Source organism: Trypanosoma conorhini, assembly GCF_003719485.1.
Source record: "Trypanosoma conorhini strain 025E chromosome Unknown Tco_14.4_contig_00533, whole genome shotgun sequence".
NCBI lineage: Eukaryota > Euglenozoa > Kinetoplastea > Trypanosomatida > Trypanosomatidae > Trypanosoma > Trypanosoma conorhini.
Genome location: NW_021704622.1, coordinates 1 through 13,237, shown reverse-complemented (window position 1 = coordinate 13,237; position 13,237 = coordinate 1). Strand labels below are relative to the sequence as shown.

General features: G+C 55.2%; 9 protein-coding genes across 9 annotated transcripts, besides 8 other annotated features; 8 read left to right on the top strand and 1 right to left on the bottom strand.

Annotated features, from left to right (window-relative positions):
- Positions 1–2: 2 nt before the first annotated feature.
- Positions 3–308, bottom strand: Tco025E_07177 (uncharacterized protein; the record flags this gene model as incomplete). Its single annotated transcript, XM_029374044.1, has 1 exon — positions 3–308. A coding segment is annotated over one exon (306 nt), but the record flags the coding sequence as incomplete, so codon positions are not given.
- Positions 309–804: 496 nt separating this feature from the next.
- On the top strand, positions 805–2,535 carry Tco025E_07176 (uncharacterized protein; the record flags this gene model as incomplete). Its single annotated transcript, XM_029374043.1, has 1 exon — positions 805–2,535. The coding sequence occupies one exon, from the start codon at positions 805–807 to the stop codon at positions 2,533–2,535; it is 1,731 nt and encodes a 576-aa protein (XP_029225853.1).
- Positions 2,536–2,676: 141 nt separating this feature from the next.
- Positions 2,677–2,712: a microsatellite.
- A 263-nt stretch (positions 2,713–2,975) lies between these two features.
- Positions 2,976–3,488, top strand: Tco025E_07175 (uncharacterized protein; the record flags this gene model as incomplete). The annotated part of the gene is made up of 1 exon (XM_029374042.1): positions 2,976–3,488. One exon carries the CDS (start codon positions 2,976–2,978, stop codon positions 3,486–3,488), a length of 513 nt encoding a protein of 170 aa, XP_029225852.1.
- Positions 3,489–3,917: 429 nt separating this feature from the next.
- Positions 3,918–3,941: a microsatellite.
- Positions 3,942–3,974: 33 nt separating this feature from the next.
- Positions 3,975–4,054: a sequence feature (GA-rich).
- Positions 4,055–4,172: 118 nt separating this feature from the next.
- Tco025E_07174 (uncharacterized protein) lies at positions 4,173–4,481 on the top strand (the record flags this gene model as incomplete). Its single annotated transcript, XM_029374041.1, has 1 exon — positions 4,173–4,481. The coding sequence occupies one exon, from the start codon at positions 4,173–4,175 to the stop codon at positions 4,479–4,481; it is 309 nt and encodes a 102-aa protein (XP_029225851.1).
- Positions 4,482–4,655: 174 nt separating this feature from the next.
- Positions 4,656–4,672: a microsatellite.
- Positions 4,673–5,044: 372 nt separating this feature from the next.
- Positions 5,045–6,538, top strand: Tco025E_07173 (putative RNA-binding protein; the record flags this gene model as incomplete). Its single annotated transcript, XM_029374040.1, has 1 exon — positions 5,045–6,538. The coding sequence occupies one exon, from the start codon at positions 5,045–5,047 to the stop codon at positions 6,536–6,538; it is 1,494 nt and encodes a 497-aa protein (XP_029225850.1).
- A 292-nt stretch (positions 6,539–6,830) lies between these two features.
- On the top strand, positions 6,831–8,183 carry Tco025E_07172 (putative meiotic recombination protein spo11; the record flags this gene model as incomplete). The annotated part of the gene is made up of 1 exon (XM_029374039.1): positions 6,831–8,183. One exon carries the CDS (start codon positions 6,831–6,833, stop codon positions 8,181–8,183), a length of 1,353 nt encoding a protein of 450 aa, XP_029225849.1.
- Positions 8,184–8,377: 194 nt separating this feature from the next.
- Positions 8,378–8,404: a sequence feature (A-rich).
- A 252-nt stretch (positions 8,405–8,656) lies between these two features.
- Positions 8,657–9,970, top strand: Tco025E_07171 (uncharacterized protein; the record flags this gene model as incomplete). Its single annotated transcript, XM_029374038.1, has 1 exon — positions 8,657–9,970. The coding sequence occupies one exon, from the start codon at positions 8,657–8,659 to the stop codon at positions 9,968–9,970; it is 1,314 nt and encodes a 437-aa protein (XP_029225848.1).
- A 148-nt stretch (positions 9,971–10,118) lies between these two features.
- Positions 10,119–10,149: a microsatellite.
- Positions 10,150–10,370: 221 nt separating this feature from the next.
- On the top strand, positions 10,371–11,675 carry Tco025E_07170 (uncharacterized protein; the record flags this gene model as incomplete). The annotated part of the gene is made up of 1 exon (XM_029374037.1): positions 10,371–11,675. One exon carries the CDS (start codon positions 10,371–10,373, stop codon positions 11,673–11,675), a length of 1,305 nt encoding a protein of 434 aa, XP_029225847.1.
- Positions 11,676–12,109: 434 nt separating this feature from the next.
- Tco025E_07169 (uncharacterized protein) lies at positions 12,110–12,928 on the top strand (the record flags this gene model as incomplete). Its single annotated transcript, XM_029374036.1, has 1 exon — positions 12,110–12,928. The coding sequence occupies one exon, from the start codon at positions 12,110–12,112 to the stop codon at positions 12,926–12,928; it is 819 nt and encodes a 272-aa protein (XP_029225846.1).
- A 30-nt stretch (positions 12,929–12,958) lies between these two features.
- Positions 12,959–12,987: a microsatellite.
- Positions 12,988–13,216: 229 nt separating this feature from the next.
- Positions 13,217–13,236: a microsatellite.
- Between the last annotated feature and the right edge of the window lies 1 nt (position 13,237).

Genomic DNA, 13,237 nt, shown 5'->3' with positions numbered 1-13,237 from the left:
GTCGTTGGGGCGGGGCAGGTGAAGCAGGCGAGTGGGTCGTGCTGCCTGCGGAGCGCCAATGTCAGAGTGAATGTGTCAGCGTCAAGGCTGAGTTGTTGGGTGTGTACTCCGGCGTCGTGGGCACGAGCGAGGCCTAGTCGAATAGCGGGGGAGGGGCCTTGGCGCGGGGGCGCACAAATGCCGGGGAGCACTGGGAATCTCCGTGTGGTTTGTGGCTCAGCGTTGCGCCCGTAATGGGAGGCGATGCCGTGTGGCCGCGGGTACGCCATTCCTCCGGGGGGCATTTCGTGTTGGTGGCCGCTGCCCATTTCTCTGCAACTGCACTCGCTCCGTGCGTGCCCGAGCGTGTGGGCAGAGACAGAGTGGGATGAGTGAGATGGCTTATTGGGGGGGGGGGGCGGTAACTGCTTTTTTTCTTTCAGCTCTTGTAGTCTCTACACGCACGGAAAGAGAAACTGCATCTAAGCATTCATTCTGCTAACCTGCCTGTGCATTGCTTTCTTCTTTATTCTTCTTTCTGTCGTCACAATCCGAAGAAAAAAAAAAGGTTTGGTCCCCGTCGTCGGGGTGCTCGCAGACACGTAGCCATAGAGCCCGATTATAAATTTTGCTTCTGGGCCAGTTTTTTCCCGAAGCTCAGCCGAGGAGAGATTTTTTTTCCTTGTTTTCTGTTGCGAAAATTTCTTGGGGCACCCGACGAACGACAACGGAGAAAGTAAGAAAAAATACGGGTAACATCTCCAGAGGAAAAGAGAAAAGGGCCCGAAGGCTGTAAAACTCGTGTGGGGACCGGTGGAGACACAAATGACAACTTTTCCCGACGATGTGGAGACCTTGCAGAAGCGGCTGCAGCTGAGTGAGGAGTGGAATATGCGACTGCAGAGTCAGATTCAGGAGCTGCTGCGTCTTTCCCGCAGTGAGGTGGAGGCGATGCGTGACAGAATGCAGAATCCCGACATTGCCATTCCGCTTCTGCAGTGCTACGATGCCGCCATTCTGGAGAAGCAGGAGGAAAATGAAAAGCTGCAGCGAGAGATGAGCAGGCTGAAGGCAATGCTTGAGAATACCACTAGTGAACTGGGGGAGGCACGTGAGGCTGTGCGTGTTGCGGAGGTGCAATTAAAAGACTTGCGCATGCAGGCCCAAGAGGAACGCAGCTGCCTGGAAGAGGCCAAACACGAGGTGGATCGTGAGGCCGCACAGCTGCGACGAGAGTTGTCCCGCTCACTCGACGCAGAGGCAGCTCTGAAGCACGAGACGGAGCAACTGAAGCGAGAGCGGAGCGCGCTGCAGGGCGATGCCGCGCAGATTCAGCGGAATACCGAAACACTGGAGGAGGAAGCGAAACACGCACAGTATCGACTAAAGACAATTGCAAGTGAAAAGGAGGAAACACAGCAGCAAGGGGAGCTGCAACGCATTCAGCTTCAGCTGCTAAGCAAAGAGAACGAGGACAAGCTACAAGAGTTAGAGCGCCTAAGGAATAGAATGGTGCAGGCACTGCGTCAGGCCGCCGATAACCACGTGGCGCATCTCCGTGTCTTGGAGGAAAAGCACCGAGAGGCGATGGAGGGGCTGCGCACACAGTTAACTACACAAGAGCTTGAGGTGCAGAAGCTGCGTGCACAGTTGGCCCGTGTGGATGCAAGCGGCAATGGCGGCCGTTACGCTTTGAACCTACGCACAACTACTGAGGTGTTGGAGGCGCAGACGAGACAAGCCCAGGAGATGGAGCTGAAGCGTCTCTATGGCGAGATCTCGAACATTCAACTTCAGCGAGACGACGCATTGCTTCGATACGAGCAACTTTCGAGTAGTTTGCGTCGCGAAGAGGCTGATCGTCTTACTGAGGCGCAGCGGGAAACGCAGGCGGTGCGGCAGAAACTGCGTGATCAGGAGCAAAAGTATGAGCAGCTTGCAAAGGGGAACAGCCGTGTGAAGGATGAACTCCGTGCGCTTCGAGAAAAGTACAAGAGCCAAACGGGAGACTTGCAGCGTGCCCGGCAGGAAAGGGAGGAAACCTTTAAGAAGATGGAGGAACTGCGGCGCGCGCTGGCCACGGCTGAAGAGGCGTATGAGCGGGTGCAGTCTGAGGCAAAGGATGACACGGCGAAGGAGCGTCAGCGTGTGCGGGAGGTGGAGCAGCGCGTGGACGAGGTGCTGCGGGAGATGCGGGCGTCGCGGGGCCGTGCCAACGCCGCGACAGTTGCGGTGGAGCGGCAGCGGGATGAACTTCGCAAGCAACTCACGGATTCGCAAGAGCGTTTGACGGCGGTGCAAGCGCGATTGTCAGCGCGGGACCGCGAGGTGGAGGTGTTGGCAGCCAAAGCTGAACATCTTCAGGAGGCCGTGCGGATGAACCAAAAACAGGCGTTATCGTGCGACGAACGTGTGCAGCAGCTCTTGGCGCAGGACGAGGAGAAATCGCGGCAATTGCGGGAGATGACCTTGACGGTTGAGCGTCTCAAGCGGGAAGCCGCCCGCGTTGCACGAGCCCGTGATAGACTTATAGAGGACGTGAATATTCGATTTTAATGCCTTGTGTATTAGTTATTTTTTACTTGAAGCGATGTTTTTTTGCTTGCATGTTTCACTGGTGTCATGGTTGTTTGAAGTATTGTTTGTGAACGCGTTTGGGTTGGGAGCCGCTGGCGGTTTTATTCCTCGCGTTGTTTGATATATATATATATATATGCATAGATGAGTTTATATGTGCCTCTCTGTGGGCGTAGTTGTGTGTGATGAATCGTGGGGCGTGGCTGCAGGCTAGCCGTTGGGTGGACGCTGCCGACTTGTCTCCTCGCGAATGAAGTCAGTTGTTGTTTTACTCTTCTCTTTCTTCTACTAATTCTTTGTTCTGTTTCTTTCTTCGCCCTTTTTTTTTGCCAGTGCCAACGGCACGCCAACCGGCAGCAGCGGTAGGAGAGCAACGGGTTCTTTGAGGCGCATCGTGCTGCGTCGCGAGCCTCGACGCCATGGAGGGGACTGTGCCGCCCGGCAGCAACCCCGAAGCGGTGGTGAAGGCAAACGGCGAAGCCGTCTGCAGCATCACGGCGAAACAGTGGGACACAGTCGCCGTGTGGTCGTGGAATGTGCAGGTAGGGACGTGTGCCATTTGCAAGAGCTCCATAGCGGACCGCTGCATTGAGTGCTGTGGGATGGGGGATCGCCTCACCAACAGCAACACTGCCATCGCAGAGCCCGGGAGCAGCAGCAACTGGGTCGGCCGCTCCCCCCGCAACCAACTGGCGTCAAGCGCTGGCTCCACGCAGGCGCGTCCACAGCAGCAACCTCAGCAGGGGCCCACGGTGGTGTCCGCGGAGTTGGCGTGGAGCGGCGATGTCGCAGGGGAGTGTCTCATCGTCTGGGGCGTGTGCAACCATGTGTTTCACCTTCACTGTATCTCGAGGTGGGTGCGGCAGCGTCCGCAGTGCCCCATCTGTGGAAGGGGGTGGGAGGTCGCCAAGACCACCAGGAACGACTACTGACGCGTGAGTAAAGTGTGCTGCTGGGGGTGGGGGGGTGGGGGGAGCTGAAACCGCGACGAGAAAAAAAAAGCCCACAGGATAAGCAGCATCAGCGAGAGAGCGGGGAATTACATTTGTGAAGTAGGCCCCATAGAAGCGTGCATCGGAGTGAGGGTGCAGAGGACGGCGGTTGCTGTTCAGGCGTTGCTCTGGAGGACAATTGGGGGTGACGTTTTCGGAAATGTCATTTTGTTGTCGTTGGTTTAGTGCGCGTGCATGTAAGCATCTTTCTGCCTTTCTGCTGCTTGTGCGGTTGTGGCTTTGTGTGCCTCGCAGGTGCCGGCAACGCCCCCTTCACCCGAACAAGAGAGGAAGAGAAGAGCGTGTGTGGCTAGGAAGACGAATCTGTTTTTTATTACATTTTCGTTCTTCGGCATTGGCGCTGTTGTTTATATATATATATATATATATTTAAGTAGTTCTGCGCGCTCATGGTTGCTGCTGCTATTTTCTATTTTCTTCTTTTTTTATTTGACAGCTCTCTTGCTTCCGTTGTTTTTATTGCCTCGCTTTTCTTTTCTTTGCTTCAGTTGAAGAAGGAGCGGGCGAAAAGGATTCCCCTGCCCTTGCACGCACTGTCTGCGGGCGCGCAGTAAAATCACGTGTTTTCGTTTTGTTGATTTCTTCTTAGTCTCTGTCTATCCAATGACGCGTGTGAGTAACTGCGCCGATCAGAGCTATATTCCCGTCAAGATGAAGGAGGCGGTGCTTTTCTTCGCGTACGAGAACCCGGTGATCGCGGCGCTTGAGTGCCTTGTGTGCAAGTTGCACCTGGAGGAATCTTGCCTGAGCTGTCGCGAGAAGGGAAGGGCCGTGGAGGACTGCCCCGTGGTGCGTGGGACATGTGAGCATACCTTTCACGAGCACTGCATAAAAAGTTGGTGCCTTCAGCGGGGAGAGTGCCCGGTTTGCTTTAACGTGTGGGTTCCCGCAAGTTACATCCAACGTTCATGACTCTCCCTTTTTTTCCCCCGTCTCTAGCTCTCGCGGTGCGTCGGCGGGACGCTGCGGTGCAAGTTCTGAAGGGGGAAACGCGGAGCGGCAAGAGCAAACAAATTGTGCCACTCATTCCCTGCTGTTTCACCAGTCTTTTTCTCTCCCTGTTGCGGTGTGGATGAGCTCTTTTTTTGTGTGTGTGTGTGTGTTTTGTTTTATGATGCTGCGGTCCTTTTCTCCGCTTGCGCTTGTGAAATCTGCCCCGTTGTTTTTTTTTTGTATGCTCCTTTTTTTCTTGCCTTTGCTCTTTTGGCGCCTATGCATCGCTTCCTTCCGCCTGCCCGGAAATCTCAGAGGTGAGAGGTGGAACATACACACCCGCACACACCTACACAGAGAGGGAGAGGGAGACACAGAAGGCTGCGTGGGTTTATATGCGTATGTGTGCGGTTTGAAGAGAGAATTTTGGGGAAGTATACGGTGCCGGAATTGACGTCATCGTTTCAGAGCTGCAGGGAATCCATCCGTAAGGAGCAAACTAATAAACAAAGACCTTCTGACATACATAAGTGCACTTTCGCATGCCCCCGCCGCCAAAGAGCTGTCGTGCGTTGGCGACATCCGCCGTGCTTATAGAGACCTCCGCTGGTGCCTTTGTAGTTGATCTTTTTGGTCTTGATTGCCCTGCAGCAACGGCGGAATTTGTCAACCTGTGCCGCTGCAAGTACTTCAATGGCTGTATAGCCACAGAGGTGGTACCTGATAACATCATCACCTTCTCACACCCAGTAGAGCCGCTGAGGGGATTGACGTTTCACTCCTTGGTGGAAATGGCACGTCCACACACGCAGGGGAATGGGGGGACATCGATAGGTAATGTAGAGCAATTAATGTGGGGAGAATGGGAGCGGATGAGGCGGCATACGGCGCGTCTGCGGCAGCGCCACGGGACGACGTCAGTGGAGTTTTTACCGCAACCCCCCACAGGGGAGGCGGGGTCGATCAATCGTCGGGGGCTACTACTTCTCGAGGTGCCGCAGAAGGCGGCTCTGACAGGCGGCGGCGCTGCTGCTGCTCGAACAAGCGCTCTCGTTGTCACGTTGGGAAATCGGCACCTTGACTACTTTGAAGACCGCTTTATGGTGGTAGGTGAGGTGCGTGAGGGCATTGGCGTTATTGAAAAGTTGCGGGCGGCTCCGTATCAGCGGCCGTCTTCCGCGTCGGCGCTTGGGACGCGTCTCACTCGGCTTGTACGCATCAAGCATGCGACTACATTGCCTACGGCGGGGACGGAGGGGTTTCCAGATGTCTGGTGTAACGGCAGTAGTGGCGGTCCTGCCTCGCTGCAGTCGAGTAACTTGGGGCCGAGGCTGATAGCGGCGGGTTGCTTTCGCCACTGGGCCGCACAAAAGACGGTGCGGGTCGCGAATCGTGCGCTCATTAAAATCATGCGAGATGCCTCGGCTGCGGAGGGAGAGGCAAAAGAATCCCAAGGCACCAACTTCATTTTGATTCCTGAGGACCCTCCGCAGGAGGCACCGCACGCGATGAGTGATGCGTATGAAGTGCAGTCTGTTGAGTACAACCCGCATTACAGCGGCGACTACCTTAGCTCCGATGATGAGGCCTCACACACGGAGTCCCGAAAGGAACGTGAGAGCAGGCATCAGGCGATCATGCGAATGCATCAGGACAAACTCAATGAGACTCGCGCCCTTATGCTTAATCTGCTGGACGGCGTTGCGGATGTCGCTGGGGAACTAAAGCCGCCGGAGAATGTGCTCTTCGTGTGCAAACTGAACCCGCTCACCACTGATGAGGGACTCAAGATGTGCTTTTCGCAGTACGGCCGTGTATTGTCGGCGGACGTGTTGCGAGACCACAGGACAGGCAACTCGTTGCGTTACGGCTTTGTCGAGTTTGAGGACGCCGAGGCGTGTTACCGAGCCTTCAATAAGATGGACCAGGCCCTCGTGGACGACCACCGCATTCATGTGGACTTCTCTCAGTCCGTGTCAAAGTTGTGGGCGCAGCGGCAGCGCGAGCTGCGGAAGAGGGCTCGAGCGGAGAACTGACGGCTGAGGGTGAGAGGAGAAGTGTTGAAAGAGCAGAGAACACGCAAAGAAACGAACAAAACTTAAAAAAAAAATGTTTGTGTGTGTGTGGTGACTTGGAGGGAAGAGGCGGGAGATGAGGGAGGACGCGCTGCTCCACGCGAGAGACACATTCTGCAGATGTGAGCTGGCGTCTTAGTTTAGTTTCTTGCATGCCTACACACACTTCCTCTCTCCGCTGCTTCCTTCTTCACAAAATGTATATATTTCAACCTGCTCGCCTTCCAATCGAACAAGGCGCAGCGGGGCAGGGATGGAGGCTGCAGTAGCAGCGTCATCGGCAGCAGCAGCGGCGGACATGACAACAACAGCCGTCGCTGTCACAGCAAGGTCCAAAACACAACACAAACAGAGGCTCACCGTTGTTTCCTCCGACACCGACTTCATCAGTCCAGAAGTCGTGGCGGCCAACACGTCCGCTGCTCTCACAGCTGAGGCTGTGCGCCGCATGGAGGTTTTTGTGCTGCAGACAATACACGAGATTGTGAGTACAACGCGGCAGTCAACACTGCGGGAAAATAGGCTCAATGTGATACGGTTGCAATTTTTGGTGCTCCGCCTTCTTTATCACAATCTTCATCTTGGAATAATCAGCACACAACGCGATGTCTATTACCACCTTGCCCGCCTTGTTCCTGATCAGAGTTGTATTAACCGGGCTATACAACAACTCGTACAGATACTTGGTATTCCGCGGCAGTGGCTCGGCGTCGTGCCTGGAACGCGCGGCTGTGTTGGCGGGTCACTGAGTTTTCACGGTGTTGATCTGCGGTACGGGGGATCGGAGGGGTTGCCGCTGCCAACGACGCAAGAAGAGCTACGCGTCGTAAGGGGTGGTGGTGCCGAGGGCACAGCTGGAGCGAAGCGCGAGGAGGACGCCGTTGCTGGCTTTGAGCTCCATGGACAGACACGCTGCCTCATTGTTGTGGAGAAGCACGCCATATTTTTTAGACTGATGGAGGAGCGAATTTTTGAACGACTTCCATGCGTGTTGCTCACGTCTCACGGTTTTCCGACTGTTGCGGCCCGAACACTTTTGTCCAATTTGCACCGAGCCGCCCCGCGTGTCCCCGTTGTGGCACTTGTTGACTACAACCCAAGTGGACTCGCTATTTTGCAGCAGTACAAGTATGGCGCAGGTGGCATGCGTGAGAGCCAGTACACTGCTGTGCATGCTCTTCATTGGCTCGGTTTGCGAAGTCCTCACATTTTACAGGCGCCTGACCCAGTTGTTGTTGCATCGCCCCCGCTTCCGGCTTCGAAGACTTCTCCTACTACCTCTCCTCATCCTCCCCCCCGGCGTCTGCTGCCTCGTCTTCCCTTTCAGCATTTCACTCAGCGCGATACCGCGATGATGGCGAATCTCTTGTCCCGGTGGCGTGGCGTAAGCGAGGGCTGCGAGGGGGCCGACGCCGACGCCGTCAAGGCTTGGTATGCGGAGGCCCTAAAAATGCGGCACCTGCAGGTGAAAGTTGAGCTGGAGGTATTGTACCAGCATGAAGCCGAAGAGTTGATGCAGGCGTCGTCGTCTTCATTGCGGCTCTCAGATGGGCACGGGTTTGCTGCCTGGGTGTGTCGAATCATCCTTCGCCATGACTACCTTTGATCTTGGATGAATGCGGCAGATGGGTAAACGGTTTTTTCTACCTTGTGGGCATATTATTATTATTTTTTTCATTGATTGTTGCGTAAATAATAATAATGGCACGTATTTATGTTTTTATTTTCATTTTTTTACTTTGATGTTTCAAATGGAGGCAAGTATGTGCCGTAATTTTTGACCCCCCCCCTCCCGCTTCCTTTTGTTTTTGTTTTTGTTTTATTTTTGCATGATTTTGCGCGGATTTTACTGACTAGCTGAGGGAGAGAACTGACGAGCATTTATTACTATTTTTATTGCGCCGTTGCAGCTTCCCCTCCCTGGATTTTTTCTTCTTCGTTGCTCGACGCAGCGACAGGCTGAAGCAGGCGGGCGGTGTTTTCTTCTTCTGCTGCTGCCGCTGCCTCGCACGGAGGGTGAGGGACGCTGGCTATTTGTGCGAGGAGCGGAGGAAACGTGTTTGTCGCGCCTGCACATGCATGGAGGAGGGCTGCGACACGGCATCCCTGCAGGAGCGTGTGGGGCGGCGGCTTCAACGCGTGTTGGCGCGGCTGCTGCCACCATGCGCGTCGGCGGTCGCTCAGCCCACTTCTTTGGCGCCGGCGCCAGCCTCTGCGCGCCCGCCTGCCGTGCGCCCTGCTGCCGCGTCTCCTCCGTCGGCGGACGAGGCCGACGCGGGGGACTTCGAAGGGGATACCCCGGCCGCAACCTTTGCGTGGTCCGACGCTCGTGACGACGGGGGTTGCCCGTCTCGCCGAGCTGAGATCGTGGCGCTGCTGCTGGCGAGTGAAATGGGCCTCGGTGGACAAATCTTTAATGCTTGCGTGGACGGCTTTGCGAGGCAACCCCCGCACTGTCATCCTTCGCTGCACCAGCTGCTGCGTTCAACCCTCTTTCTCGCACTGACGAACTATCGTTGCGGCGCAACACATGTTAAGCATGAGGCCGCTTTGCAAGAGGCCTCAGCGCCGCCCCTGCAGGAGTCGGACTGTGCACTCACGTTGCTGCTCCGAACGGCGGCGGCGACGGTGGCGAGCAGCGAGTCCTGGTGGGCAACAACTTCAGGCGAGGAGGCTTTCCTAGAGCGTGAGGATCCTCCGACTGCAACGATGCTAATGGCTGACGCAGATTCTCTCGTGGGGGGAATGTGTGACTTTGTCGTTACTGTGGCACAGCAAGTCGCCGCAGGGAGGAGCGAGACGCAGGCTTCCCCGCCTGTTCGCTGCAGCAGTAGTTTGTACATGCAACGGAGAGGAAGTGCAGGCTGGGGTGCATTTGGGACGGAACGATGGTTTGCAGCCATGGGTGACGATTCCTTTCCTCACCTGCAGGAAATACCAAATATTGCGGAGGTTTTCAAGACAGAATCTTTTTCTCTGGGTCGCGCTGCCGCTGCTGCTTGTAGCGGCAGCAGTAATAATGCTGAAAGTGGCAACAATGAGGCGTTGTCGGAGATCGGCAGTGCTCTCGCTGTCATAAGTGAGGCCTGTGAAGCCCGCACCGTGCCAGACATGTCTCCCTGGCAATACGGCCGGAATCGAATTACTTTGGCCTCTCTTACAGTCGTCTTGCAGCAGGTTTCGGAGAGTGCTATCTCCACCGAGGAAAATGGGCAGACGGCGATGGGAGAAGAAACTGTGCAACATGGCGATAGCAACACAAATGTTGACAACCCAACGCCGGAGTATGTTGTGCAAGAGGATGGGACGCATGAACTTTTGGGTTATTTTCTGCACGAGACAGCGACGCTGTACACGGCCCGTGGGGGACGGTACCTCATGGAGATCGACTAAGCGCGGAACTCCAACTCGCTGAAGATGCGAGCGGGCAAGAAGAATAAAAATGGGCAATAATGACCCGTAAGGGGCAAAAATGGATGAAAAAAAAGGATACGTTTGGGAGGTTTTGCTAGTTTGTTGCTAAGACCTCTCTTTTACGTGTTTAGTTAGTTATTATTATTATTTTTTTTTTTTTGTTGGCAGGGTTGAATTCCCTTCTGCATTCCCATCATGGACTCCGTCGTGGCTTTTTATTGCTGCTTAGAGGATAAACCTCTCCCGCCCTTCCCGCCTCACTTGCTCGCCTTTTCCCTTCGCTGGCCTCCTGCAACTTGTGGGGGTGTGGCGCACAGCAGGGGAGTCGTAGGAGGGCTGGCGTCGATCCGGGGGGGGGTGGTGTGTGTGTGCAGAAGGCATGCCTCTAAGGAGAAACGTTGTGTTGGTTGGTGTGTCCGGATGCAGTGCGTCTGGCAAAACAACGCTGGCGAATCGTCTTGTGGAGCTGCTCAACTCGCCACTTCGACCAATTGGTCTGGATGACTTTTTTGACGAGGCGATGTGTGAGGCGCTGGGCACGTGGGAGGACCCACGATGCATCCGTAGCGGAGACTATGCGAGGTTTCTGTGCGAGATTCGGCAACGTCTTCAGAGCGACGATCGGTGTGCTGCCGAATGTCTACACGATGTGGTTGGGGCGGGTGCGTTTCTGCGCTCGCGGCCCGTTGGGCCGTTGGCGACGACGGCGCCGCAGGACTCCGTCTCAGGTGCCTCGTCGAAAGAGAACGTGGAGGAATATGCGGTGTCATTCCATTGCGCTGCCGAGGCCGCCGCCTTGCGCGCGGGATGTGAGAATGAAAGCACCATCTATATCGTGTGCGAGGGATTTCTCTTGTTTTTGGATCAAGCTGTCTGCGAGGCGCTGGATTACTTTGTTATTCTTGAGATAGACGAGGAGACCGCCTCGCTGCAGCGCTTCTTGCGTTTTCCCCGGCGTCATATGCGTCGTCAGGGGTACGGAGAGCGCATCGAGCGTATGCTTCGTTGCCGGCAGAGTCGCTTGCTGCTTACCGCTCCCACCACAAATAACGCGCTGCTTCCCCCGTCGTTTGCGCAGCTGCTTCCAAACCTGCAGTACGTCCCACCGCTGCCCTCTCTGGCGGGTGAATATGAGCAGTTTTGGCTGCAACGGGAGTATCTGCAGCACCCACCACCTCCCATGCCACCCAGCACGGGCGCCGCACAAGAGGCATCCTCGCCGTACTTGTGGATGGAGGTGAAGGATCCACTCTATGTCACACACGCACTACAACATTCACGTCTGGCTGCATCCGATGTGAGTGCGTTGAGTAACTCTGCCCCTGCCCCAGCGTTACATCAAGCCAGTAATATTAATAAGGGCACGGATGGAGCTTCTGAAACGGACAGGGTATCCATGTTGCAGAAGCAATACTTTGAGTTCCGTTACTGGTTCTACTTTGAGGTGCTATACTACTACCGTCAAATGCGGCCTGTAGAAGAGGAGGCGATCACCAGAGCATACCGGCAACGTGGTCACGGGAGTGATGGGATTTCTCCAATTCTGCGTATGGCCGCAGGTGTGGATGTGCCGGACACCAAGCTGGAGAAGGAGCTGCTCTCCTTTGTGCAGCACTTGATGCAGTCTCCGTACAGTGGCGGAATCCGTGACGCCAGGGCGACCCACCAAGCCGGTTCTGTATAATCTTGTTGCTGCCCTGCCTTTGCTTCCCCCTCTCTCTGTGTGTCCTCCTCCCTGCTATCCTCGTTTCACTCCGCCTCTCTTGCGACTGTAGAAGTGGACTCTGATGCCTCGCTTGCTCTCTTGCTTTGTGTAGGTGCGAGCACCTGGCCTGAGCCGCCTGATGGAATTTCTTTTCAAGTTGAAAATTGCCCATGCATGCAAGCATTCCCTTCTGTTTTTTTCTTTTCCCCGGTTCAACCGGCGGGCTTTTTTTTTATTTTATTTTCGCTGGGCGCCGCAGAAGGAACGTGATAGCGCGAAAGATTGAGCGAAAACAATACCACACGAAGGGGGCGGAAGTTGAAGAGAGGGACATTTGTCTCTGGGGCACGCTGAAGAGATACAGTTAGAAAAAAAAATAACAATAAACGCCATTAAAAATGGAGAGGGTGCCGATGTATGCGGAGTACCCCCGGCCAAGGGACAGCGACAGCGGCTGCCTCCGGTTCTTCAGCGCGCTGCTGATGGGGATGAATATACTCCTGACAGCTGCTGCCGTCGCAGGCCTGGCCATTGGCCTGCTGGAGCGCAGCACTATGGAGGCGACGCTGAAGGAGTTGTGTTTGTCGTGCCACACAATGTTTATTGCGTACATTGCGGTCCTCAGTGTGCTCCTCGGCTTTTCACTGCTCGGCTTCTTTGCCCTCTGCACTCGTAATACGTTTCTGCGTGTGATGTACTTCATCTACCTGTTCTTGGTGTTTCTGGGGGCCTTCGCCATTTCCCTCGCGTACTTCCTCGTCAGCACGAACCAAGTCAACATGGAGGCAAACTGGGACAAGGCCACCGTGAGCAGCCCCCAGGACATTTGCTCCCTCGAGCTGCAATTTCACTGCTCCGGCTGGAAGACGCTCTGCAACACTTCACCTGTGAAAGGCACGCACTTTCTGACCCGACAGGACGGTCTGCCGTTCCTCACGGGGGGAGACGAGCGGACACCCGCGAATAATGCGGTTCCACTGGCTGTTTCTGCCGACCCCGCCCTGCAGGTTTTCTGCCCCGTCTGCAGCGAGGAGGATCAAAAAGAAATCAATCAATACAACAGCACATGTGAGTCTGTTGTGATGGGCGCCATTAAGCACCACATGAAGGAAGTGCTTCCGATTGGGCTCTCCATCACAGTCATTGCCCTCCTTGGGATGATTGTGACATGTCTGCTGCGGCGCGAGAAAAACCGCGACGAATATTACGGCGGCCGTTACTACCGAGTGTAGCTCAGTCAATGCGCACACATGTTTATATACGTATGCGTGTGTGTGTGTGTGTGTTTGTGGGAGGTTAGTTTGACGCTCCCGCTGAAGTGTTTTCGTATTTTTTTTGTCATGCTTTACGTTTGTTTCTTCCTTTTCATCTTTGTTTTTGTTTTTGTTGTTTGCTTTTTGAGTTGAAGCGGCTCCCGTACCCATTACTTCTTTCTTCCACCGCTTCTGGGCCCGGGGAGGCGCGCCCGTCCCCTTTTCGTTGTCGTTGCTGCCGCTGTCTGTGTTTGTCTGCGTGAAGGAGCCGCCGCCGCCGCCGGCCGG